The 27,124-nt window shown below is 55.3% G+C and overlaps 1 protein-coding gene across 1 annotated transcript in view; it reads right to left on the bottom strand.

Annotated features, from left to right (window-relative positions):
• Nucleotides 1–4,482: 4,482 nt before the first annotated feature.
• CARD10 (caspase recruitment domain family member 10) overlaps nt 4,483–27,124 on the bottom strand; it is a 31,247-nt gene continuing 8,605 nt past the window's right edge. The window contains exons 2-22 of the mRNA XM_072864085.1: nt 21,391–21,529; nt 18,947–19,165; nt 18,438–18,575; nt 17,791–18,116; nt 15,667–15,849; nt 15,152–15,307; nt 14,897–15,022; nt 14,529–14,723; nt 14,285–14,431; nt 13,396–13,511; nt 13,128–13,168; nt 12,323–12,440; nt 11,652–11,832; nt 10,700–10,823; nt 10,106–10,346; nt 9,731–9,800; nt 9,283–9,382; nt 8,641–8,799; nt 6,323–6,444; nt 5,560–5,675; nt 4,483–5,312 (exon numbers count right to left, since the gene is read on the bottom strand). Coding sequence (XP_072720186.1) covers nt 5,105–5,312; nt 5,560–5,675; nt 6,323–6,444; nt 8,641–8,799; nt 9,283–9,382; nt 9,731–9,800; nt 10,106–10,346; nt 10,700–10,823; nt 11,652–11,832; nt 12,323–12,440; nt 13,128–13,168; nt 13,396–13,511; nt 14,285–14,431; nt 14,529–14,723; nt 14,897–15,022; nt 15,152–15,307; nt 15,667–15,849; nt 17,791–18,116; nt 18,438–18,575; nt 18,947–19,165; nt 21,391–21,529 — 3,225 coding nt within the window. The 3' untranslated portion in view covers nt 4,483–5,104. The remainder of the gene's footprint in view (nt 5,313–5,559; nt 5,676–6,322; nt 6,445–8,640; nt 8,800–9,282; nt 9,383–9,730; nt 9,801–10,105; nt 10,347–10,699; nt 10,824–11,651; nt 11,833–12,322; nt 12,441–13,127; nt 13,169–13,395; nt 13,512–14,284; nt 14,432–14,528; nt 14,724–14,896; nt 15,023–15,151; nt 15,308–15,666; nt 15,850–17,790; nt 18,117–18,437; nt 18,576–18,946; nt 19,166–21,390; nt 21,530–27,124) is intronic.

The following is a 27,124-nucleotide window of genomic DNA, read 5'->3' as shown; positions in this document are numbered from 1 at the left end:
ACGGGGCGGGGCGCCAGCCCCGGGGGAGGAAGAGGATGGAGGGTGGAGAGGGGGGAGCCCTGGGTCTGAAGGTGGGTTTGCCTCACCAGGGCATGGCCAGGCTGGGACGTGTCCGAGGTGACAAGCAGCTGATCTGGGAGGACAAACCTGATGCTTGACTGTTTTTCCTGCTCCTCTGCGACAGTCCAGCCCGATCTCTGCAGCCCTGCGCTCTTGCAGGAGGAGGGCAAGGTGGCATGGATGTGGGCTCAGGTGAAGTTAAGGCGCGGGGTCCTGTATTGTTCTTGGGAAGAACAGTGTTTCCCCAGGAATTCCCCGAGCCCCGGGCTTTTCCTGTGGGCACTGCTCTGAATTGCTGCCCCTGCCCTTTAACGCCACGCTGCCTCCCCGAAGCAGGCCTGTGTGTTCCCTGCTGCTCCCCCCATATGCCCCAGAGTCTCAAACTAGGGTCTGACACTCACTGCTGACACCCACCTCCCCAGACCATGACCCTCTCACTCTTGAAGGTCCCTTTCTCTCTGCCTCCAGCCACCATCCCCCCAGCTCCATCTCACATCCCCAGCAGGGATGCCCAAGGACAGTCTGCTGTCCAGGTGGGTGCAGAGCCAGTGACACTCACAGGAACAGGTACACCAGCACCGGAGAGTGCGAGGGAGGGCCTGCCACCTCCCTTTCAATGTCCGCAGCTCAGCACCACCATTGGGCTTATATCCCACCCAGGTGCTTGCCCCCTCCAGCGAGGCTGAGCTCAGCGATTTGTTCCTTGTGGCTCTTGTGCTGTCCAAGATGATGATCCTTTTCCCCTTCTGCGGGCAAGGAAGAGAGGCAGGGTCCTCTCCCCTCTCCCAGAGTCCCACAGGCAGAGGAGGAAACTGGCACCTCCAGCTCCTTCCCACCACCACCACCACCACCATCAGGCATGGCTGTACATCTCCTCTGTGCCATCTTCACCCCAGCCCTCCAGCTCCCAATAAGGGTGACGAGGCCAGGAGGGCAGTCTGGGGCCATGACACAGAGCATGCTGAGGGTAGCTGAGCAAGTCCTGCACGGATAAGTCTTTCCCCAGGGACAGGGATATCAGAGACCCTCAAAAGGCATGAGAGCCCCTCCCAAGGCAAAGACCACTGCAGACAGGAAATTTTGGGGTCAGCACCACAGGTTGCTACATGCTGTTGCTGGTTCAGGTGGATATGGGGTGGATGACCATGAAGGTCCCCTTCATGCTACCTCTAGGCCACTTTACAGAGCAGCCGGGGGGTACAGAGAGGCAACCAGCCCAGAAGGGGGATGATACCCACACCCCCACCCCAGCTTCCCTGTGGCAGTGAGCATGGGGACAGCAGGATGGTAGTGCTCCACATAAGCTGCCGAAATCAGAGCACCTCCTCAGGGAGCTGCAAGCTGTGGGCATCCAATCTCAGCATACCAAAAAAAAAAAAAATAAAAAGTAATAAGATGGGGACCTGGGGGAAATGGGGGGGACACATGGCTCCATGTGGCAAAGGGCCCTCCCATGCACATGTCAGATCATGGGACCTTAGAAAACGGGTCAGGGCAGGGATCAGGGTCCCTCTATTCCACACTCCCACCATGTGTCCAGACACAGACACTTTCCAGGCACACAGGGAAGACCTCCCTGCAGGGCTAAAACCACGTGCTCACGCACACACTTTCACCCCAGCCCTGTCCCTGGCTACAACTTTTTTCTTTTGCAAGGAAGAAACCACTGAATCCACTTCTCGTCCCTCCTCCGATATATTTCTCTGAGTCTCCAAGACTCCTAGCCTTCCCCTGAAGCAAGAACATCTCCAGAGTGTCTCCCATATCCCTTTGGAGGGTCCCTGCAGGTTTTATTTTTAGATCCCTTTGAACAGTGATGCTTTCTTACACTGATTTGGGGCGGGGGGGGGGACTCATTCACCTTCAGGCCGTACATTACTGCAGGGATGTGAAGCTGGTATGACTGATCCACTGCCTCTGTGCTAAATACTGGGCTTGCTCCCATGGCTAGCCACTGCTCCTGAACCAGAAATTAACCCCTCCATGTGCTTCAGCCACATGCCGACAGCCCCAGGCAGCTGTAAAGGCAGCTTGCATGGCTCCCAGGCATCCTGCAGCACCTCCCAGCCCTGGCCTAGGAAATCATCTAGGGTGCAAAGGGGGACACAGGCAGAGGATCCTTAGCAATGTCCCCAAAAGACATACGATTCAAAGCTACCTTGTACAGAGCCGGGCAGCGGAACAGGTCAGACCAAACCACGCACAAACCAGAACATGCCCAATGCTAGAGGTGAGCACAGCCTGCTGCTTGCGCTGTGAGACACCTTTTTCTGCTGGGGTGCCAGGGATGGGGGGGCCATTCAGTGCCCAGTCCTGCCTCGGGGTGGGCTGGCTGACCCATCCTCGGGGCGGGGGACACATGGGACACGGACACAACATGGGACAGAGACCCCTGACTGCTGCAGCTCTGCTGGGGCAGCGTGGAAGGGGCTGGCGACTTCCCAGGGTGACACACATGCCACCTTGCCGATCCCCTCCCTGGAGAGAGAAATCTTGCTCTCAGTGACTCATTACAGGGGCTTGCACAAGGCTGTTACAGCTGGTAATTGGTGCCCAGGGCTGCTAATTGCATTCTGCCTGTTACCTAACCCGTGACTCACTCCTCCGAGCAGGCAGCCACCCCCCCAGAGGTACAAAAAAGGTGAGCTGAGGTGTGCAGGGCAGCGGGGGGGATCATTAATGTTTGCCTTGGAACCCTCTGCCCCGCTTCTGACCCGTGTCCAGAACGAGTTGAAGCTGGATTCTGAAAGCCTCAGGGGAGACAAGACGGAGAGAGAGGGCCTGGAAGAAGCCTGGAGCAGGCGAGGCAGTGCCGCCTGCTGCTCGGAGAGCTGGGTCCTGCCAGCCTGCCTCCCAGCAGCCTTCCTTTGCAGCCCTTCCTCCTGGCAACACTGATGGCCCAGGGAGGTGCTGGGGGACGTCTGTTTATCTGGGGGGGGGGTTAGCAGGCACCAAGCTGGGAGCACAGCCTGACTACCCAAAATGGGGGGGCTTGCTCTGAACCACCCTCAGCCCAGGCTATAAGGCTGGGGATGGTTCCCAGTGCCAGCAGGGGCAGGAGGAGTTGTCAAGCCCTGAATCAGAGTGCCTCACGTGGAATATTTTCCCTGGGTACTCTAGCGCTACATTTTTCCCTACAAAGATGCGGGCTCTAATCTCCAAATCCATGCCAGGGTGGATGGGAGCTTGCTTCGGGACTTGTCTTCTCATCAGCTCAACAAAAGTCCCACTTTGTTTGCCTGCAGGGCAAGCACCCTCCCAGGGGGCTGGCTGTGCCGGGATGCTTGGGCTGCATCCCCTGGAGTGGATATCATTTGGGAGCTTTCATCTGGAGCCATGTGTTACACCAGTTCCCCCATCCCCAGAGCAGAGCTGCATTGCTCCAGGACAGAGCTGGGACTTTGCTCTACATTTGAGTGACTGCAGGTTAAAATCTTTTTGGTTTTTTTCCTCCCCCCCGCCCCGTTCACTCTCGTCCTCATAAAAGACACAGGTAACTGGTTTAGAGCCTGAAATAACACCTCACAGGGGACCCCTGAAGATCAGCAAGTTAATCTTTGCTCAGAGCTTCGAAAGTGCGTGGCACTAGCAGTGCACTAATCGCAGGGGCGAAGAGGACGCAGAGAGGACTTGACTCTCTAGGGCTGGTTGCCCATCTTCTCCCATTGACCCCAGGAGCAGTGGGTTCAGCCCTCTGCCTGGCCTCATGCCCCACGGAGCCTCCCAGAGCCACAGACTCCATTTCCCTCTTGCATGCCCCAGGAAAGACCATCTACCACCACAACCACCACCTCTCCATGGCATGGGTATCCTGGCACCCCGTTCCCATAGCAGGGCTGGTAACGGCGATTGATTAAGGAGTCGGGACCATGCTAGGGTGGGTGAGCACAGCTCCTGCTACCTAAACCCTCCATCTTCCCTCTGCCAGAGTCTGAACCTGCACTCGGCCCCATGTAAGGGTGAGAACAGCCCCCATTGGAGGGGCAAAAGGATCCCCGCTGTCCTGGCAGCATGGCTGGGCTCAGTCTCACTGTTGTCCCCCAGGAGGACGAGGTAGCTGGCTTGTCACTTCACGATAACCAGGGCATGGAGGGATGCAAAGCTCTAGGGACCTCAGCCAGACACATCAAGTGAGTTTTTCCCTGGCTTTCCCAGAGCAACTTGGCCAATATCAGCACTAGGGAGAGGCAAGGGACTGAGAAACAGGGCACAAGTAGAAATGGGGGGGAGCTAGGTCTGTGGCACGCTCAACCTGTCCTCTCCCCACACCTCTTGCTGCCCTACAGCAGTGCTCCCTCCTTCCCCTGGAGGGCTGGGCAGTTGGGCCTCAGCTAGAGGAGGAGAAAAATACCCCATCATGCATCACCCAAACCTTCCCAGTAACACACAAGCCCATAGCCTGCCACCCATTCCCATTATGAATGGTATTTAATTCTCCTTTATATGCAGTTTGCCAATAAAAGGCTCCATTAATAATTTACAAGCAATAAAGAGTACAGCTCCTATAAAACGAGGGTTTGTTGCAAGCTTAGTGTCACTCCAGCCGCGGCAGGGCACTGGCACACGAGCCATGGGGCCAGAGGCGAGGTAGACAGGGGAAGAGAGGACCTGGAGCACACAGTGCCGCAGGGCAGGGGAGACGGAGGTGACAGGAGAAGGGCTTCAAATGTGCGTGAGATATGCTCCTACACAGCCTGGTCCCACATAGTTCCCCTACGTTCCCCATCTGGCAATCTGATCACGTACCAGAGACGAGGGCAGCCCAAAGTGATGGGCAACAGACCACGAGGGTTGTTTCCACCATGACGGTGGAAGACATCCCGCCAATAAAATACAAAAACCTCAGACGTGGGAGGCGGCATGTGTTACTCCCTGGCTCTTGGTGGCCTCAAGGGGACTAGAAAGGCTACCCTTGGGGGCCTTTGCTGCTAACATCCCCTCAGGGAGGAAAGACACGCTACCTGGAGGAGCTTGGGGAGGCAGGGGCCTCCGAGAACATCTCTTGGGGACAGTAGCTGGCAGTACCCGCTCTGCTACCCCCAGCTCAGTCGTCACCCTCCTCGATCCACAGCGGGCGGGTTTGCTCCTGGAAGATGCATCCCCGAACCACCTTGGGCAGCTCCTCGGCGTGGGTCCAGGCATGGGGCTCCACACGGGCCCAGGAGCACGGCAGAGTGTGGAGAGCCTGCTCCGCACTGCGGCACACCTTCAGCACCTCCGAGTCCCGCTGGCCCACCTTCCCCAGCAAGCTCCTGGGGAAAACACAGGGATGAGCGTTACCCTTGGCGTAGAGAGATGGGGTGGCAAAAACACCCAGGAAGTCCCCCACATATACACAAAGCCGATTCTTCCTGCCCTTTTTCCCCTCACAGTGGCCAACCCCAACACACACACAGCAAGTGCTCTCACCCTGATCCTTGTCTCTCCCTCTGAATAGAGACAAGGGCTTCTCTCTCCTCCTGTGATACCCTTCATCCATGTCACTCCGTCTCTTCTTACCTGAGTCCTCTAACGTTCTTCTCGGTGACCTCAACATGGATAATGATGGGGTATATTTCACTTTTAATTAGATCCCTCACACTCTGAACTCCCAGCTCTAGCAGGCAGTGTTTATTCTGGAAGGGAAATTGAATAGATTTACTGATTTAAATGGAGAAAAAATAACCCCAGCCCCTGACAGTTACATTAAATCAAACCCCATACTGTGAAATATCATTGCTTTTCCAATAGTAATTCCATTAAATGTGGGATTTACAGACAGTGCCAAGAGGGAAAGGGAGAATTAATGAGCAGGGTCACCCACTCCATCACCGCCAACCCAACCCAAGAGCCCACCGGAACCCTCGTTCAGCCACAGCCCATCTTCACATCCCCTTTGTCATCATTGTCACCCACAGCCCCACATTTCTCTGTCTGCCCTGAGTAGGGCTGTTGATGCTTTGGCAAAGAGGAGAAATGTGAGAGCAAGGAGGTCACTTCTGCGTATGGCATTTCCCACTGCCTCCCCCACGAATCCCCAGTTGCTACTTCTTTCACCTGAGCTCAACAGAGACTCAGGGAAAAGTCCATATCTGCTGCTCCACAACCCCACAGCACCTGGGTCTAAAACACCCTCCAAGTTACACAGCCCTCAAGCAAGCAGCTCCTTCTCTCTCACCACACCACCCTCCCTCTTCCCCCGCTCAGTTGTCCCCTCCTCTCCTCCAATCTGAACAGCATGCCCCATCCTGGCCCTCTCTCCCCACACCAAACAGCTCAGCACCTTCTCCATCCCCTCACGGATCATGCGGATTCGTCCGCTCTCCCTCCGGTCCTGGGGGGCAGTTCTAGACACAGGGTGCTCCTGAGTGTGGGTTGCACTGGGATCCCCTTCTGCCAGCTTCTCTGCAAGCCAAGAGGAGATATGAAAAGGGAGACGTCGGCCCCTTCTCCCTTTTGCATGCACTTTCTACCTCAGATCCCGCACGTTTGCTGCCGCGCTGATGCTTATCGAGTTCACTGTTTATGGATTCTGGAGAGCGAGTCTAATTATACAACATTACATGTTGGCATGGATCTCCTGCAGCTTTCTGCGTACAGAACAAGCAAGATATCACAGCTGAAGACACCTTGCAGGGCAAGAGCAGCACTTATGTTGCAGTACTGCAGCAGCCTAAGCCAGCTCACAGCCATTATCCCCCCTTCCCCACTGCCAACCGTCCCACCCCCTCCGTAACACAGTATGGCAGAAAAATAATCACTTTGTTTTGACAGGTAGGTTTTCTGCAGGGTTTGTGGGCTCACAGATGGCTTCAGAGAGTGGCAGGACTGGGGAAGCAAGAGGAGTGTGCATCTTGGCATGGGAGAGTGGGAGGAAGATGGGGGGCAAGTTGAACCTCCTTTTGTTGGTGGCAGCCTGAGCCAGCTCCCGCTGCTCAGAGGCAGAAGGAGAGCACCCCGCAGCCGAGCCAGTGCCAGGCAGGAGAGCAGCAGAGAGGTGATGCTGAGACAGAGAACTGGGGGAAGAGCTGGCAGGACAGCGAGGTCCAGCATGGTCGAAGTGCCCCTGGTAACTCCCACCAGAATACAGACACCTCACTTGGGAGCCACAGGCTTTGCAGCCCGGCGTGACTGAAGCAGGCACCGGGCTCTCCCTGCTGAACGTGCTGCCCTGGGCTCTCCCTGCTGAACGTGCTGCCCTAGGCAGCTGCCCACATGGCCACAGAAACATGAGCAGGGACCCTAACAAGGCTTTTAGGAGCTGCTCACCCCTAAGATAGAAATAAAGCAATGTATTTAGGAGAAGGCATGTTTGGAATTGGGTCCAGAGCACGTTCCAGCTCTCCCAAGCCCCAGGCTGTCTGGGCATCCTCTGCTACCTCTGCCTGGTGGCACAGGTATTTCCCAGGTAGAGCTGGATCCTGCAAAGCCATCTGTTTCCTTTGGGGGCAGCAGGCTCCTGTGGAAGCTGGGCTGGCTTATACTAACTCTGCCCTGGCTGGGGAGTTCTCCAAGGGAAAATATAGGCAGCGAAAAAAATGTCTCGGGGCTCCCGGATCACCTTCCTTCCCTCACAACAGGCAAAACTGACAGGGCAGAATGGAGGTTCTAAAGTCCCCAGCCACTGTAATGGTTTCGAAGCATGTCCCCATGCAATGTGAGGAGGACCCTGCAGAGGGCTCAGCAGGACAGGATATATGGCCAAGTCACTCAGGTAAGGAGCCCAGCGGCCAAAATTTGCAGAGCCATTCTTCTACAGCAAACCAGAGATTTTTCACTACCTCCATCACCACCCCCCCAAAAAAATACACTGACTCATTTTTCAGTCCTGCAGTTGGCAAAGGGAGAACTCTAAACACGGAGAAAGGACAGAGATAGAGAAGGGAGAAGGAAGGAGGAAAGGAGTTGTCCTCTGTGAAAATTCCCTATGGGAATTTTCCGGCAATCCCAGCAGCCTCTGCAGCGGTGTGTCAGCCTCGCACTGCTGGCAGAAGGAAGGGGACAACAGCACTAAGGCTGGATCCTTTCATTCCTGGGGAGGAAGAGCTGGTATGAAGTCAACCTGCAGGTCCCACCTCAGCCAGGGGTTTCATCTCTGGGAAGAGCCACCCAGAGCCGCAAGGCAATGCCACCGCCACCCACTCAAGGGAAAAGAGAGGATACCCATGCCCCAGGAGACCAGAAAGGAGGGCTGGCTTCCCTGTGGGCCAAAGGGATAGGACACAGTTAAAAATAGGAGGGAACGCCTTGCAGACACTCAGCCCAAAAAGGTGACCTGCCAACAGGTATTGTCTGGGAAGACTGAGAGACCCCCACACTTAGCCGCTGAAGAGGCACCTCATGTGCTTTCCAAGAGTCCCATGAGACCACATCTCACACTTCCAAGAGTAAAAGTACCTCTTCCCTGAATTGGGCTGACCAAGGCCTCCACAGAAGTGACCTCTTTGAGCAACATCTTAGCTTCCCACCGTATGGCTAAGAAGTGTCAGGAGGTAAAAGGGGAAAGCAGCTCTCAGAAGCAGGAGACTTGTGTACTTGACCTCACTCAGCCACAGGCTCCTAAAACAGCCCTGGACATGTCAACTACTCATTGCTACCTACCTGCTGGGCACACGTGGAAGTCCAGGCGAGATGTGGGCAAGTCCAGCAGGTTCCTGATGAGCCGCGGTGCAATGCAGTTAGGTGACAGCACCACAGGACGAGGTGTCTTGACCACCACAGGACGCACCAGGCTGTAAGGCTTCAGGTTCATGTCCGGGTCTGGAAGACAGGAATGAAGAAGAGAAAGCCAAAGGTGAGAACATGGGAGACCAGCCTGTGACGGGCCCGCAGACCATCCCATTCTTCCTGTACCATCCCGTCATCCTGACTCATGGAGGCACCTACCAACCATCCTATGTCCCAGGAGAGATCCTACCCTGGTTACAACACTCAGTCACAGGCAGATACCCCAGCTGTAGCCCCCCTTGCCCATTTCCTGGGACTCCCTTGAGTTACACACCAGTTTATTCTCCACAAAAAGTCAGATGACCCCAAGAACGACAGAACCAATGGAAAGCCCCAGAAAACCAGGGAAAAGGAGCAGGGGCTTTAAATATGCATAGGCTTCCCAAAATCCCATTAGCAGAGTTATAAGAGTGATCCTGGGTAGAGAGACTGAGGCATCCCAGATGCCAATGTCCTTTCAGTACTCAACAAGGGATGACTGGGTCTCCAAGGGCAGGCGCAGGGGTAACAGCTCACCTGAGCAGGGGTCCAGCCACAGCTGCTGAGGGGGCTGTTCTGGCCTCCTCTGCGGTTTGGATTTCACCAGGCGCAGTTGGTCCAAGGCCCGTTTCTTTAGCTGAGGAGAAAGTGAGGGCAGTAAGGCCGAGAGCATAGACCATTTCACACACACGCACAGAGCTGGCTGCAGAACACCCGCAGGCAAAGGGGATGGAGCACACACATAAAAAGCATGGGACCAGGTCTGCTGCCCATCAGGTTCAGTCTGGGAAGTGGGGAGGGGGTAGGAAAGCAGCCACAGAGCAGTAATACTGCCTGGGCTATAAGCCCCTGCTCTGCTTGCTAACCCAGCTGCCACCTCTATATGAGTTGGTTTACCAACAGAGTGGGGCAGACTGCATGCCGAGGTGGTGGGGTGGCCATAGGCACATACACACTGCTCTCATTGCTGGCTTCTTTGGCTTACGTTATTTCTGTGGCTCCTCTGCTGCCCAAGCATCTGGCCCTTCTCCTGGATCTTCAAAAGCTGGTGAGCCCTGAAAAGACAGAGAGGTTGCACTCAAGCAACTCTAGAGCCCCCAGGGACCGTAGCTTGCTGTGACCCTCTTTGCCAAACCCCACAGAGACCTGCTGAAGCACAGGCATATCAAAGCCCTCACTCAACCTCCCAGTCTCTCAAGGGCACCCAAACACTACCGCACTGGTCCGCCATACAAGGCTTGGGCAGCCCACACTATCGAGAGGCCAGTCTGCACCCCTCAGTACTCCTAGGGGATGCTCACCAGAGATAAATGGGCCAGGTACCCCAGGTACCCCCTGCCTTCCTCCTCACCCTGGTTACCTGCTGTAGTTGGGCACTGTCCCCTTGTCCAGGTCCCGCATGGTCAAGGGATCGACACGGGAGCAGTACCACTCCAGCCGCCCTTTGTGCATGGTGTCTGTGACGTGGAGGATCTCCCGACACTTGACGCACAGAGCGTAAGGGTCTGACAGCTCCAGGAGGGACAGGTTGGTGCGTACGTAGAATGAGTCTCCAGAAAACTTCTTCCCTTCTCCCAGGGCTTCCCGCAGAGGCTGGTAGCCTAGAGCAGGAGATATAGGTCACCACAGGTGGGGACACAGGAGATAACTGTCACCGATAAGATAGCCAAGTCCCCAGCACAGCTGTGATGCTACGGATTGGGGTGGGGGGTGCAGAGGAGGCAAACAGACAGAAGGTCTGTACCTCCATCCTGTAACTCAGAGGATGCACAAGTCACACCAGACAGGGAAAGCTACCGGAGCTATGGCCAACCCCCGTGTCAGACCTGGTGGCCTAGGACCAAACAGGAGAGGAGAGAGAATAACTGAGATTTACCTCCAGGGCTGGGTGGAGGGTCTGGAAAGGGAGGCAGAGAGCTCAGGCTCAAAGGAGACCCAGCTGCCAGGGCCTTACCTTCCAGGTCCAGCTGAAAGACGAGACTAGAGGGCTCATCCCAATGCAGCAGGCTCAGGTAGGCGACCTCCCGCGTGCAGTTCTCCAGGGAAAGGACCTCTTCCTTCAACGATGGCACCCTCAGCTAGCAAGGACCTGATGCCGTTAGACCTAAGGGCTGGAAGAGCAGGCTCCCCCCCAGCTCCCTCACCCATCAGGGTTACACAAGAGATGTTACAGAGCAAGGCAGGCCCAGGGAAAGCTCTACCTGAGGACAAAGCATCCTCAGTCTGCCTCTGGTTCCCTTCTCTGCCTCTGAAATACCTGTTGCCAACCACCACCCAGTCCAGATGCTGGGCTGCTGTGAAAGCAAACGGGTGCATGAACACGTGTGGGAGTGTGGGCGGGAGAGCTGGTTTATTTTCAGTTACAGGTGGGATATTAATTCAAGTAGTGTAACTGTATTTCAAGTGGTGTCATTCTTGCCAAAACAAATGCCCTTCCCTCCCTCCAGGAGCTTTCTTCAGAGTAATTATTCTCTATAGCTCGGGAAGGTCATGAAGGCCTGAGAAATCTTGCTCCAGAATTTATTGCTTCGCAATGGGCATGTGCAGGATGCAGGATGCAAACTGCTCTGAAATACTACAAGATGACAGACAACTCCAGGGACCTATAACCATATTGCCATCTTAATTGTGTGACTCCTTTTTATTTCTCCCCTCTCACAGCTGAAGGAAGTGTTTCAGAAGGTCTCAGCATTTTTACATGCACAGGTACACTCCAGTGCCATGAGACCTGGATGGGTGCTTGTGCTGCATAAAGCTCTAGGCAGGGAGCAGTCCTGGGAAACAAGAGAAATGGAGGTGGACCTCAAGCTGGGTAGAGGTCAGCTTGCGCTAGGGATCACTCCACACTCCTTGCATCATCCCAGGTGCCCTGCAAACCCACAAAGCGACCCCATTCCCGGACTCACCTCAATGAGCCGGCACCCTTCCCTGAGTCCTGCATCCTCGACCCGTGAGCCTGGCTTGACCCACTGGACGTAAATCCCTGTCCTGTTCCCTCCAAGGATGGAGATGTCTGCTCCAAGCCTCTTCTCCTGGGGTGAGGGGTTGCTGGGGTGACCCATGCTAGTGAGCTGTACCACCAGTGACCTGGCAAGGAGAAACGCCAAGTCCAGCAACTGAGGTTTGCTGCCTTTCCTAAGAACCAGTCCCCCACGCCTTGTATCCAGCTACAGGGTGTTTATTGTACTGAGCACTGCGGTACAGAGCTCGTGATTCACAGCTATCACCAGGGCACGCACACAGAGCTTACGAACCCCCGCAGCCCCTTCCATCCCACCGGCCCCAACACCGAAGCCAAGCTGGGCTCCCATGGTCCTGTCCCTACCTCAACAGATGTATGTCCAGCCCAGGGCAACATCCCCACCCCTGCCATGACAAATGGGACAGCACGAAAATTTGGAATCCTGCTGGGAAGCAAGGACTATAGGATCTCCATTTCTCTCCTCTCCCACTAGCGAGAAAGCCCGCAAGGGGGGAGGCAGAAAGGAAGGGTCTCCCAGGCGTGGTCCCCCAGCACCACAAAACATCCCCCCCAAGCAGCGGGCTCCGAGTGCCTAGCTCAGAGAGCAGCAGTCACCTCCTGGTGACCTCCTCGCGGCTGGGAAGCGTGGACAAGCAGATCTCTGACTTCACCCTGGCGTAGGTGCTGCTGGAAGAAGAGAAGGCCCCAAGCGAGGTGCTAGCAAAACCACTGCCTAGGAAAGAGAGCAAGAGGGAGAGAGGGGGCACATCACCTCTCTGAGCGCTGCAGGGAGCTCACGTTCTCGGGGTGGCAAGGGTCTGTCACCTCCTCCTGGGCATTTTCTAGCATCTGACTGGGAAATTGAGGCTGCAGGGAGGCTTTGAATGGTCACCCTCCTGGAAAGGGTTTCCCATGTCTCCTGAGAACAAGCAAATCTTCACTCCCTTCATCAGCATTTCAGTCAGAAGGCAGCAGCAGCCAGGGCCGCCTAGATGTGCCCGGAGATCAGCCACCAGCACCTACCACAGGACCTGCCAGCACCAGGAGCTCCACTCCAGGAGATTTACAACCCATTGCCCAGAACCAATAACACCCCAGGGTGAAGGCATTTCTCTCTTCTGTTACCTACTCCCTCAACTCCACATCAAGTTCTCCATCAACACAGCTCTCTGTGAGTTAAACAGAGCTGATGGGAATAGCTACCTGCTCTGCAGAGGAAAAGCCAGCTTTGCCAGCTGCTGTGCCTGCCATAGCAGCGGGGGGAACGTGTGGGTCCATAGCATCCTGCTACGGGTGCAGAGCCCTCACAGTGAGCTGCACAAACCAAAGGCATGAGGGAAGGTCAGTTCTCCAGCCCCTCTCCCCACAGCCACCACTCCTTTTTAGCTAAGCCCTTTGGGGAAAGCCCCCACCCTGGTACCTGTTGCATCTTCAATGCTGCTAAAGGAGCCACAGGACAAGCTACAAAGGAGACACAAAGGTGAGCTGTGAGGCAGCAGCTTTTCCAAAGCCTGTCTGCATCCCGTTCTCAACCCCATCCCCACAGCCTTCCCCCACTCCCCAGAAGCATCCCCCCCAGCCAGCCTTCCCACTCTCAGTCCCCACTCCAGGCTCCCCCCTCCCCTGCCAGCCTGCTCTCCCTGGCCCACACAGAGGAGACACAGACTCAAGCAGCGCCCCGCAATCACCTTTTGTAGGGCATGCACCTATCTTCCCGCTGCCGCCGGAGGATGGAGCCGATGCAAGGGGGGAAAGGGAAGGTGGAAAGGCGGTTGATATCCTTCTCACTGTCAGGAGTCACCTCCTTGGGCAGAGTGAAAGAGAGATGCCTGCTAAGACCAACACCCAGCACCACCTCTCCCCTCCCTTTGGGCTAGGTTGCAGACAGCTCCTAGGGTACCACATGCCTCTTTCAGGGATCATCCACATCCCTCCAAACACCCAGGGACACCTTGTTTTCCCAAGGAGAGAGCACAGACGGAGATGCATGACACTGCATCCCCAACTTTTTGCAGCGTACAAGCTATGGGAGTAGTAGCAGATGAAGGGAATAACCAGCTTTGTCATTATATCTCACTTTTAGCCACCGCACACACAGAGGTGTGAGTAACCTGTGGGACTGCCCATTTTAGGGTGCTCTAGGATGAGGGTTCAAAGAGTCAAAGGAAAGAAGCTGACTCCCTTAAAAAAATATGATGCTGCTACAGGATTCAAAAGAGCTGGGATTTCTCTCCCAGCATATGCAGATGAAACAGCTTTTTGGGGAGGATAACATCTTACATGAGGCTGTTGATTTCTAGGTTGTTATATGGGATGAAGAGAGTTTCGCTTGCCCCTCTCTCCCACTCAGCTGAGCGCTGCACACTTTGGTGCAGTGTTGGCCAGTTTGTCAGAGACTGAGAGAACACAGCTTTGCACCTGGGATCTGCTCCCACCTTACACACCGCCCCATGCCCAGTTTTCCACCAAGTCACAGCCCCACAATGAACCTGCTCCAATGTCTCTGTGCCATTCTTGAGCAGCGTGGGTCCCCACTGCCCTCAGCTGAGGGTCAGCCTCTCATGGTCAAGCGCTCACCATGCTCTGAATGGCCGAGTCCCCTGGGAACGGGATAGCAGAAACCCCCAACACATCCACAAGTCCAGTTGTAAAGCTGGAAGGGTTGTCTATGAGGCTCCAGGTGCTGCTGAGGTTGGAGCAGAGGGAGTAGGAAGAGCTGCACATCTGGGAGAGAAGGGACCCATCATCCCATTGCGTCCCCCAGAAATCAGCCCTGACCCCTCTGTCTTCTCTATTCCTCCTCCTTTCTAGCCACCCTCACCTTGCTGAGGCCGCGGCTGCCTTGGCACCGCTGCAGCTGTGCCTCCAGTGTGCTGTTCAGCCCTTCTGCCTGGCTCAGCTTGCTTAGGAGCTCATCCCTCTCCTCCTCCAGGGCCCGCACGCGTTTGCGGTACTGGTCCTTCTCGATCAGGCTCTGGGAGTATTGTAGCTGCACCCCATCACGGCTCTGGATTGCCTGCAAGGAGCCAGGCTGAGAGTGAGAAAAGGCAGAGGATTGCACTACTAATCCCCACCTCCCACCCTGGCATGGATGGAGAAGATCCACTGGGGAAGGAGGGCGTATCCAGAGCAGAGACAAAAGCCCTGGTCCTGCTGGGAAGTGGAGAGCCAGGGAGGAGAGCAATTCACCTGGTCCCGCTCTTTCTCGATCTCCTCCAGCTGCAGCAACACTGTATTCATCCGATGCTTGTAGAGATCACAGTCCTTCTGCAGTGTCCGGTATTTCAGCTGCAGATCTTCCACCTCCTGGAGGTACTGGCAACAGCGAGCAGAGAGCATTAGCCCTCTCGGAAAGTGACTGCTGTGCCTTCTCAGCCCCCTCCCTCCCCTCTCTTCCAGGCCCTGCTCTGTGTGCAGGGACAGGGGCAGTAATGGATGCTCTACCTTATCCCTCAGCTCTTCAGCCCACTGCAGCTCGTTCTGCAGGGAGTTGAGTTTCTGGCAGAGATCCTGCCGGTCGTCTTGGGCTTCCTTCCAGTCGTGCTCCAGGATGTCCAGCAGGATCTGCTCAGAGCCTGGCACCGGGCCCTCACCGGGTGTCTAGGAAGTGAGAGGGTACCATCACTGCACTACAAGCACCGAGGGAGCACCAGACCAGCGTAGTGACAGGCAGACTGGCACAACTGCCATCATCACTCCTGCATTAACCTGCTGTGCACTCCAAGGCACAAAGTCACACTTGTGAGCACATCCAAGAGTCACAGAGCTGGAAACAAGGACCCATCACTACCCAGACCCAGAAGCAATGGCAGCCATCACAGCCAAGCGGTAAGATCAGAGGAAGGGACAGGCCAGCCCGGGACAGTGACTTCCCCCATCTTTCCAGTGCCAGTGTCACCAGCACTGGGGGTGCCCCAGGAAAGGAGGTGACCTGGCACCTGCCCTGCCCCGCAAGGTACCTGCAACATGCCCTGCAGCTCCTGCAGCGATGCCGTGAGCCGCTGGTTCTCAGCCCACAGCTCGGACATGGTGTCGGGGTGGCCCCGCTCCCCTGCCTCTCGCTGCGGTGGTGCAGACACCTGTTTCCGCAGCAGGCTGCACTCCTCCTCTAGGCTGGTCACCTTGCATTTCAGCTGGTCCACCTGCAACCCAGGGAAGAAACATAGTCTGACACACACGGCCCTGCACCTCTGCCTTAGCAGGAGAGTGAAGCAGAGAGGACACTGGGCAGAAAAAGGGTCTAGAGGTGAGGAAAGTGAGGGCTGGGCAGCCACATGAAGCACTATCCTACCATTGGGCTAAGGTTAGCACAGCTGCACTAAAAAGCTTTTCCCTGCAGGGAAAAGGAAGAAGATGCACTTGTGTAAGCACATTCAGTCTCAGGATCCTCTCTTGGTGCAACAACTTTCTTGCTACTTTGGGGCATCCTCAGTGCAGCTGGCCTTGACCCTGGGTGGACCAGGGATCTCTGGTGTGCTGCCAGGGCCAGCAGCTGTGAGTCTCTCAAAGGCTTCCCAGCACAGCTAGAACTTCCTAGAACAGCTGAGAAACAAATTTTGCAGCAGAAAAATCCACTGGAGGCTATCCAGTGCAGGGAGGTCACCTCCATCCTAGGAAGCGTTTGAGGCTCAAGCTGCTGGAGGCTGCAGGGTACCACAGATGTATCATCACACCCTGGCCTGCTCTCACACCCCTCCACCAACATGTCACTGGCGACAGGGGAGGTCAGTTACTTTTAGGAGTAAGGGAGGTCCTCACAGATCTGTAACGACTGATGAGGTTGATCAGAGAACCAGAGCTTCACAGCCAGGTAACGCTTTGAGAGCAAATGGGGCAGGGGAAACCTATCAAAGCCACTGAGCACTAAGCAGCACTGCCAAAATTGCCAAGGAGGGAGTCGGGAACTGGATTACTTCTGCAAATCTGCCCAAAACACCTAATACAACTTTGGGTGACCGGTCACTTCTGGACCCTGGAGCCAGGAGGGGAAGGCAGGCTCGGACCTGGTGGCCCACCCTGCTTGCAGGGGGATTTCTCCACCCCACAGTCACCCGCAAGCAATTCGCCTCCCTGCTCAGAAGAGGCCCAGAGGAGCTGGCATTGGCAGGAATACTGGATAAAAGGCAGGGGAGGATCCCGGGGCTGGCAGAGCAAGATGAGGAATGAAAGGTAACTGCGGGGCTGCGTGAGAGGGCCAGGCCCAGACTGGTGGGGGGAATGCCAGGAGGCAGCAGAGCACCAAAGAAACTGGGTTATTAATAGGTTCAAGGTAGGGCTGTCCTTGCCCAGGCAGGAAATGGGCGCGTGTTTGCTGGAGGTGAGAGCTTGGCAGCCGGAGTGCAGTGTCACGAATTTCTTCAGGTATGCGGCATGAGTCTCCCAAACGTCATGAGAGAGACGAGGAGGCGGTGGGGAGCGGCGGGAGGGGGATGGAGTCTGGGTCAAAACACTCCTATGAGCAGCAAGGCGGGCCGGGCAGCTCCAGGCAGCACACACGCACCCAGCGCCCCGTGGGCAGGTAGCTGCGCAGCCACCATCCTCACTAGAAAGAGGAAAATGCAAGCCCTTTGCCACGGAAGGAGTAAATACAAACACACAGCTTGACAGAATCAGCTGCCTGCTGTGTGCCCATGCTGCCCAGACACAGCGCAGGCACCCATCAGCAGAGCAGGCAGCGCAGGGCAGCGAGCACGTACAGGAGCAGACAGGGCATCTCGTGGTACCAACAGCCAGGCTGAGAGAGCCCAGAGATGCCAGGGAGGGCATCGCCCTGGCAGCTCCTCTGAGGAGTTGGTTCTGGCTCCTCTAGGTGATGTATCTCCAGCTGCAGCAGGAGCTGGTGATGTATCTCCAGCTGCCCCAGGACAGTGAGTCTCCCATGCCATGCCCATGACTTGGATGCTCTGTCCTGCTCAGGGCACGCTCCCCATCAAGAGCAGGGGCACACACCCCGACACATCTCGCCTGCCATCAGCTCCTTCACACTCACAGGCCACCACACACGGACATCTGTGTGCATCCCTCTCAGCCATCAGACCCCCACTGCCTCCCGCCACCACCTCCCACGCTCCCTGGGGCCATACCACCAGCTGCAGGTCCCGGCTCCGCAGCACGGCCATGTTCTTCTCCTCGCAGAGCTGCGCATAGCGCATGGCCATCATGTAGTTCTCGTCCTTCAGCCTCAGCAGCTCCACGCTGTTGGTGTCCCACTCCTCTCTCAGCCGCTGGCAACGCTCCTGCACCTTCAGGAGCTCCTGCAGCTGCTGCTCCAGCCGGGCCTGCTCTTGCTCCAATGCCTGGTTTTTCACCTGGAGCTGGTGCTCCTTCAGCAGGTGCTCCTTCCGCTGAGCCCTCACCTTCTTCACCTCCATCATCAGGAATTGAGTTAGTCCCTCAGGACCTTCCTCATCTGGGGGGAGACAAAGGAGAATCAGGTCCTGGCTGCTGAGACAGGGGTAACCTCAAAAAAAGCAACCCAACGCTCTGTTTTCCATCAAGAGGTGCCAAGCTCCCCTGTGGGTTTGCAGCCCTTCTTGTCCCAGGCTTATGGCACCACAGTCCATCACACACGCACACATGGTCCCCTCCCTTCCAGATTCAGAGCGCAGAGCTGTCGGGGTTCCTCGCACACAGGCAGCATGAACCAGGGCTTTATACATGCACATGCACAGATTTCTGGCCCTTCCCATGCCAGCAGCAGCTGAAGGGAGGGCAGAGCCCCTGCCCCTACCCAGGATCATAGAGCAGCGCTGGGCTGGCTCCCTCCCTGTTAGCCGGGTGTAGTGCTCTGGGTAGTAAAACTCTAAAGACTCCAGGAAGGCTTCGTAGCCTCGCTTCCCACGGCGCCGGAGGATGTCCATCAGGTAACCTGGAAGAAGGGATAAAGAGCTAGGATGAATTCCCTGCAAACCAGAGAGAAAACAGCATAGACCAGCTTCATGATACGAAATAGCATCTCCACCAGTTCTGCCTCCATCCACAAGAACGGGAATGGCTGGAGGAGGGAATGGGGTGGGAGCACTGCCCTCGTCTGCATGCACCCAGGGGGAGGCTCACGGAGGATGAGAAGGAGATCTGGCTGCAGAGCATTGCAGAGAACAACAAAGCCAGGGTAGCACTGCAGTGGGAGGGACCAGGAGACCACAACACCACATGCTGGGTAGCATCCACTGCATGTCAAAACCAGGTTGTCCACCACAAACCAGGCCCATCTAAGTGCAAGTTCATGCTCTCTCCCACCTGTCTGGTTGCTTTTGCAAGGGAATCGGCATGAATTCAGCACCTCCTCCTCATCCTGCTCGTCTATCACGCGGCACTGGCGCAGGTATGGGGTGAGCTTTGCAGGGTTCAGGGAGCGGGTCAGCTGGTGCCGTGCGCTCTCAATCTTCTCCCAGATGGTGTCTTCTTCCTCCTCCTGCTCCGAGAGGCTGCAGGCTTGCAGAGGGGCATTCTCCACGGCTGGGAGGATAAAAGGAAAGAGAAGGTCTGAGGAATGATGGAGGAGCACAGGGTAAAAGGTATGAGTAGGCATGGGAGAACATGAGTCGAGGTATGATCCTGCGAATGATTTGGTAGTCTTACAAATGGGACTCAGATACATCAGAAGCCATTTTACATACAAATCGGTCCAGTGGGATCTTGAGTGTCCACTCAGGACCTTAGATATGCAGGAGGCAGAAGGCAGCGGCACGTGAAGGAGTTAGGACCACATACAGTAGGAAGTCTAGGGAAGATGTCATCTTCGTCCCTGAAGCACTCTTAAATCCCCCCAACCACAACACATCTTCCCTTTTTCCCCATCCCTGAGAACAGGAAACTCTCAGGACCAAAGTTTTCACAGCCTGGGACGTGCTCCCTCATACTGGGGTTGGAGAGGAGGGTTTCCCTGGGGATCCATTTGCCCTGTGCATGCCCCAAGTATCGGTGACCAAACTGAAGTTCTCAAGGGCACCGTCCCATGGAGCACCTAGGCTACAGGTACTGGAGCCAAAGGGGAATCGCAGCAGCATATCTTCCAAGTATCTTCCACAAATCTGTGTGGAGCCCTCCGTCAACCAAATAAAGCGACCCCCTGAAGTCAGTGGACCGAAAACCCTTAGAGCAGTGGTGAACCTGCTCCATTACGTCCTACAAGCTGCGATGGAGCAGGTATGTGCAAGGGGCTCTCTTCCCAGCTGTGTATCAACTCAACCAGCGTTATCTATTTTCACTTGAGAAATGAAATCTCCTTCACAGGCCAGCAAAAATCCTTTTAGCTGGCAAGGCAAAGCACAGCAAAGATCTTCTGAGACCTAAAAGCCATCTCTCCTCCACGGTGTGCACCGTTACCTGCCACTCTAGTGCTAGCATCAAGTTCAGCTTTCCTACCCCAGCCACACAAACATCCCCAGGGGTAGCGCAGAGGTTCACATTGCATGAAGGCAGAGGGAAGGAAATCTCCCACTCTTTTTTCTTTTCTTTGGGTTTTGGTTTTTTTTCTTTCTTGTGGTGAGAATGATATCATGCAATTTCAGCCAGCCAACCAGCACAGCAAGGAGAGCGGCTGAGAGAGCTGTGCAGAAGTTAATCCTCCAAGTAGAAATATGGGAGGCTCAGGGTCTGCTGGATGAAGGATAACAGGAAAAGAGAATTGTTGAATCCACAAAAGATACTCAAGTGTCTGATTTCCAGCACCAAAGGGCTTAGGAGCCTAAATACCAATACAGATTTGGATTGTCCTAGGTTGAATACAGAAACCAAACTTCGTTTCTTGCAGAAACTGCTCTCTCATTTGGGACAGGCTCGCTTGCCACAGGGACACACATACGCTGAAGGAGGACGCAACAGCAGGTCACAGAAGTTGCGCTGTTTTGAGTTCCGCTCCTCTTGGCAGCAGATTTATGCTTTTAAATCAACGTGGTTCTCCGAGAAACCCAGGCCGGCTCTGCAAGCAGCGACCAGCTTCTCGGCAGGCAGGCTCGGCAGAGAGAGAGAGAGGGCGAAGGGGTCTGGGAGCCGGTACCCCTCCTCCCGCCCGGGGTACCCCTCCTCCCGCCCGCCGCGGCCCCTCCAGGCCGGGGGACCAGGGGGGAGGCAGCGCTTCCCCTTTCGGCCAGCCCGAAGGCACTCTTCGAGGAACGGCGAGCGGAGGCCAGCCCTGAGGACGTGGCTGGGAAAGAGGAGGAGAAGACGGGCAAACACCCCGCCGCCGCCGCCACCGCCACCCCAGAGCCCGTGCGAAACCCACGCCCCCGCCGCCCCGGGGCGATGCCGACGGGCGCGGCAGCAGGCTCCCCGGAGAGAGGGCACAGCGGGGCTGCGCCGCCCCCGAGGGCTCCGCAAGCCCGGGGAGAAGCGCCCGTCCCCCGCTCCCAGCCGGGGGCTCGCCCCTTACCCGCCATCCCCGCCGCCGGGCGGGCTGCGCCCCGCTCCGCGCCCCGCTCCGCGCCGCCGTCTCGCCGCCCCGGCAGGTGTGTCTGAAGCGCTTTCCCCACCCCACCGCACCGCACCTTCCCTTCCTCCCTCCCTCCCTCCCTTCCTCCCTCTCTCCCTCCTCCAGCCGGCTGGGAGGGAACCGGCAGCCCCCGGGGCAATGCAGAGCCCGGCCCTGCCCGCCCCCGGGGGTCGCGGTGGCACTCACCGGCGGGGCGGGGGCGGCCCCCCCGACCTTTCCCGGTTTCTGAGGCCCTCCGGCTGCTCCTCACCTGGGCGAGCCGGGGAAGGGTTTGTCTCTGCGTGTGTCCCGTCTTTCTCCCCCCACCCCTCCCCAGCCCCGGACGGAGCGGCTCTCCGGAAGGATGTGGTTCGCCAGCGACTTCTCTTCCGAAACGCACCCGGCTTCACCTCCCGACAGACCGGCGGGGGAAGGGGGTGCCTGGCTTGGCCTCCCAGCCGGGGCCCTGCCCGGGCAGGGGGGGGTCTCTCCTGGCAGGGTGCAGGCTCCCCAGCTCTGCCTACAGAGAAGAGGTGCATAAAGAGGAGCTTTTTTGGTTCAAGGGCTCCAGAAATTGTAGCCTGGCCACCCCAGGTGTAGGGCTGGTTCTGAATGGGGGGGGGGGGGGGTTTCAAGCAAAGGGAGAAAATTAGGGTGGGGGAAAGAAGCCCTGTCCAGGCCGAGAAGAGGAGCCACAGGCTTCATTTTGGGCCCCAGTCCTCAATAGTGTCTGTGGGTGGAGTTGGGCGTGGAGGCACCCCCGGGGCAGCGTGACTGAGCCGTACCCCAGGGCATGCAGGGGCTTGCATCAGCCAGCCTGACCCTGCACTGAGTCCCCTGGGCCAGGGGCAGATGCCAGGAAGCCTTCCTCCTCCCCTGCCAACGCGTTCCCGAAAGGGAGATGCCCTCCGCATCCTACCACTGAAGCTTCTAGCCCCCACCTCTGCATGGAAACCTTTCTCTCCTCCCTCAGATAAGTGAAGAAACCAAAGTGGGGGGAGTATGCAACAATCTTGAGGTATGAACAGGGCCCCCTGCCCTAAAGGATTCCCGCTGCACCCAAAATGAACATCTTCACTTGTTTCTCCTCCAGGACCAATGGCAGATACATCCCCCCTGGTCCCCACAGGACTCCTGCACCGGCTTCAACAAGATGGTTTGAGGGAAGGGAGGCTTTAGCAAGACCCTTTCCCTATGCTGCTATGTTCTTTTCAAGATCGAGCACAACCACCATCTGGGAATTGAGACTGTATCTGTGGGATGCACAGAGCATCACTCAGATACATAAGCCTTTCTGTTGCAAAATACGCACAGGTATTGAGCAAACACCAGCCACACGCGCGCAAGCGGGGCTTTCAGCAAACACCACCTGAGGAGGAATTAGGCATAGCAGGAGTGAAAGGGTTAACAAGATTGAAGTACTGAGAGTTTGGGTTATGCCTGAGGGAAGGAGGCTGTGTGTCAGGAGTAGGAGTGGATGGCATTGGAGAGAGATAGGCGAGCACGTGATTTTTTGTTGTGAAGAAAGGAACTGCAAAGTTGCAAAAAGATAGCCAATTGTATTAGCTGAAGGAACGCATGAAGGACACGTGGACAAGACATATAAACCAATAAGAGTTCTCTCAGTAGCACAGGTACAAACAATTAGAAAGTATATAAGCCATGTAATAGTTCAATAAAGGGTCTTCGATTTACCCCTCGATCGGAGTCCGTGCATCAATCCGCTACAACCGCCTCCCCTCGTGTGGCATCCGTCCCAACAGGCACTGGCTGACACCCCAAGTGTATGAATTTGCTGCTGACCCACCCTCCCTGCGAGGGGTCCCAACTGCCACCTTCCCCTCCCTTGCAAGCCCAGCACTGCACAGCTCCCTCCCAGAAGGTACGTGCTGACCCAGGACCACCAGCAGCAGGGCACAGCTCCCGTCTCCTATCCTTGCCTCCAGCCAAAGACGTCCAGTTGAGTGATCAAAAGCAAGTACAAGCAAGGCTGTCTGCAGGGAACCCATTCTGACTCAACCCATGTCAATTTTTGCCCTGCTAGTTATTCTCTCGCAAACAACCCAGGTCTCTCACTCTAGTGAAAAGATTTCCTGAGAAGGATATTATGTGGTGATAGAAGATAAGATCTTCACAGTCATGATAAAAGCCCCAAAACAAGGGTTGGTTTCTCTCATTCACCCAGAGACACAAACTCAAGGCTGATGTCAAGGAAACCTCTGCCTCCTCCCGCCCTGACCCCACAGGCAATGGCTGCGGTGCTTTGTGACTCAGAGCGCGCAGACATCAGACAGAGCAGGTCCCACATCAAGCACCATCAGTCGCTCTCCTTCATGGAGGGTCTCTTCTGAGCTCAGCAGGTACCCCAGGAGCAGGCAGACCACCCCTGAAGGCTCTGGGCTGGGTGTATGATCCCAACAGATCAGACAAACAGATCCTAAGACGAAGGAGATGGTCTGTCCCTGTTTTTTGGCCAGGGTATGGAGGCACAGAGATGAAGATCTTGCCCTTCGGAGGGAAGCTGCGGTCGTACAAGACACCCCCAGTTCATCAGAGATGCGCAGTCCCGCTGGACTGCACACGCTCACAGCCAGGTATTACATTTCCAAAATGGCTTTACCGGTAGCAGCTACTTTTGTGCTGGCACACTTGAGTTCACAGGAGGAATGACATTAGGGTGTTTGGGTGGGTTTTTTTGTGTTGGGTTGTTGGCTTGGTTTTTGGTTATTTTTTTCCAAATCCTAACTAAAATAGTCGCACTGGTAAAACTTTCCAAGCCACACTGGCTCGCACAGGAAATCTATGACAGGCCAGCAAATGGTGAGCCATGTGTTGTTTCCACTGCCAGAGGAAGGGCTTAGCACACATGGCCCACGGAGTGTGACAGGCAGCTGGGTCTTCTACAGGATCCTGCGGTGTAGGTCCATCCAGCGGCACTAAGAGGTCGTCGGGATCCCTCAGAGGCGAGCAAGCCCGTGCTGTGGGGAGCAGGGCTGGGTATGCCACAGCACTGCATCATTTGCCCCCTCCTGGAAACAGCTTTAGGAAGGTCTGGGGCGTGGAAGGAATTCATTAAATTCCCAATCGTGTGGCTAAAATGCTGTCAGTATAAAGCTCAAGCTGTGGTTACAGATGGTGAGCTTAGATGCTTTGTAAAGTCCTGCCCTGTGTTTTGGGAAGTGCACTCTTTACAGACCTGCCCTGAAACCTCCTACCCACGCAGTGTCAGTAATGTGAGCTGGTCTGAACGTCTTCAATAACACATTTCTTCCTTGGTCCTTGTTTTCCAATCAAAATATGCTATTCTTCTCACAGCCCGGTGATTTGTAAAGAATTCCAATGAAGTTTTAGGGGAGGGGAGGTTTGCTAAGGTCCACGGTGGTCTCCCTAGTCAGGTCAAAGAAGAGATTTTGAAATAACACCCCTAATAATAACTTCCACCCTGCAATAGCTGTCCCAACACAATTTGGTGCTGTGAAAAAACTCTCTGCAGTTTTTGTTCCTGTGTGGAACAAAAACAAATGCCGAAAATGTGAAAGAGGTTGTGAAACAGAATTATCGACTCCAGCCTGATCTAATTGGCTCATATGCTGGTTCACACCAGATTAGTTAACACACACAGAAAAAAAAAACCACTTTTATTTTCCTAATGACTCTCGTCAAACTAGGTGTTTATATTAACAACCTTTGCAAGGACTTTGACTACCTGCTCATCTCCCCGGTGCTTTTCATAGCGGATGTCAGACTGCCCTGGCACACTGACAGTGGTTTGTTCCCTTCACAGTGGTGGTGATGATGACTGCAGAAGGGGAGGAGGAACGAGCCCCACCCCCCCCCAAAAAAAAGGGACAAGTGGCCTTCATGGCAGGAAGGAAATGCATGTATCTGTGTGTGGAGATAGCAAAACAAGCGAATATTTCCTTCAGCATTCCTTCCCCTCATGCACACACCCATTGCCTGGAGCTACAGGAGGCAAAAGTGTGTGGGAGCCTTTTGGTAAGGTATTGGCAACACATCTCCGTCCTCATTAGGGCATCAAGGTGTGCAGGGTGGCAAGGAAGACCAAAATTAGAGCAAGCTGACGGGATTCGAGTCACTGGGATGGGCTCCTTGCTCCAAAGCTTTGCCTGGCAAAGGGGCTCCACCTCAACAGGGCTGAGCCTGGAAATCTCCTCGCATTTGGCTCCCACCTCAGCCTTGCTCGCAGTTGCCTTATTCTTAAAGCATTATCCCTGTGGGATTGGCCCCAGCTTTTTTTTTCCTCTTTCTCCAGAAAATGTGCCAGCCGAGACTCCATCTCGCTGCTTATTTTGAATCCGATTTGGTTGGCTGCTTCTGCATCAGACTTTGCAAGGGGACCATTAAAGTCTGCCCTCCACTGCATAAGAAGGGTCCAAACAGTGACCATACAGAGGTCACAGTGAATTCAGGGGAGCAGTGTCCGCTCTCCCCAGGTATGACCCACTCTGTGTAGAAACTGGGAGTGAATTCAGCTCTCCAACAAAGGATCCACCTTTGGTTTTTACCAGTGTGCATGCAAACAGAATTTGACTAAGGGAGGAGAACCACATGGACTGAAGATGTAGACACAAATGATGTACAGGGGATAGATCACACCTGCTTCGGGCAGAGAAGAAATGACTGTCCAAGAGGCAAGGAGACTGGGGAGGGAGACCAGAGAAGGAACAAACCCAACCGCATTTTCATTGCAGAAGGCAACAGCTCACCAAACCCACCCGCTTTTCCTTAGTGCTTTCCCTGCACGCTGAGGCTGCAGCCACCAGAGGTCAATGTGGCCACGCCAACCTCAGCCAGCTGTTGCTGGGTGTTGTACAGAGCCCCTTTGAAACTCTGGGACGACAAACAGAAATGTGAAGTAGGCAGGTTTTTTCCACCTCTCAGGACATAACTTTGGGGTAGATTTGCATGTAAACCAACATTCAAAGCATTAATCACAATGTGACCTCAGCACTATCCTGGAAAAAAGGGCTTGAGAATGACAATGTCCCCAGTTAGCATCCTGTAAACACTCTTAATTGAGACCGTGTTACTTGCCCATGGTCCTACGGGACGCCACAAGTGCTCCAGTCACTCCGGGCATGTCTCATACTGCTGCTTTCAGTGTCACTCAGGTGTTTTCATCAGTCCCAGATCTGCCCTGTTAGCAACAGGTGGAAATGGGCTATCCGTCCTCCCCTGCGTCCCACTTCTGCTCCCTGGGGCGTAAGGTCTGTCACAGTGAACGAGGTCTGCCACAGATCCAGGCTGGCCGAACAAAATGAGTAGCTGACCTGCAGCCAGCAGAAGGCAAATGGGTTAAATGAGCAGGGTCATCAATCTGGATTGGAAGTCAGACAGGGAAGATGGCACTGTGCAGAACAGAAATCAATATGTCTAGATAGCTCTGTAGCATCCAGCTGTTCCTCTGCACTCCCATGCGTACCAGTTACCTTCTCCTCTCCATCCCACCTATGTCTTCCCCTAGACCTCTTCAAACAGTCACAGAGAGGCCATTTCCATCCTAGCCTCCCAACCCCTTTATCGTGTATGTGGACACCCACCTAGTCAGAGCAAACAAAACACTCCTATTCCCTCTCCAGCAGAGCTCCAGCCTCATCTCCAGCCTTGTGACATGTCAGGTTTCCCTAGATGAGAGACATCTTCTCCAAGAAGACTCCACTGGACTACAGGATCATGAGTGGTCCTCTGCCCAAAGCTAGCCAGCTGCCCAGACCAAGCATGTTTCCACCATCTCATATAAGCTTTAGCTTAGGATGGGAGCAAAGAAAGACCAGAAGGCAAAGCTTGCCTTGTGTTTGCAGGGCAGCTGAAGTCAAAGACACCACAACAGTGAGAATCACCAGCACCAGCTCAGGTGCCATCGTATAGACGAGCAAACTGACTGTGAGCAGTTTGAATTCAGAAGACTAAATTGCCACCAAGAGATTAGCTACTTAGCTGGGAGCTCTGATCTGCCCACTTCAGAAATGCCCTGGTCCTTCCTG

This window comes from Ciconia boyciana, chromosome 1 (assembly GCF_034638445.1).
Source record: "Ciconia boyciana chromosome 1, ASM3463844v1, whole genome shotgun sequence".
Lineage (NCBI taxonomy): Eukaryota > Metazoa > Chordata > Aves > Ciconiiformes > Ciconiidae > Ciconia > Ciconia boyciana.
The sequence above is the reverse complement of the archived record's forward strand: the minus strand, read 5'-3'. Positions and strand labels throughout refer to the sequence as shown.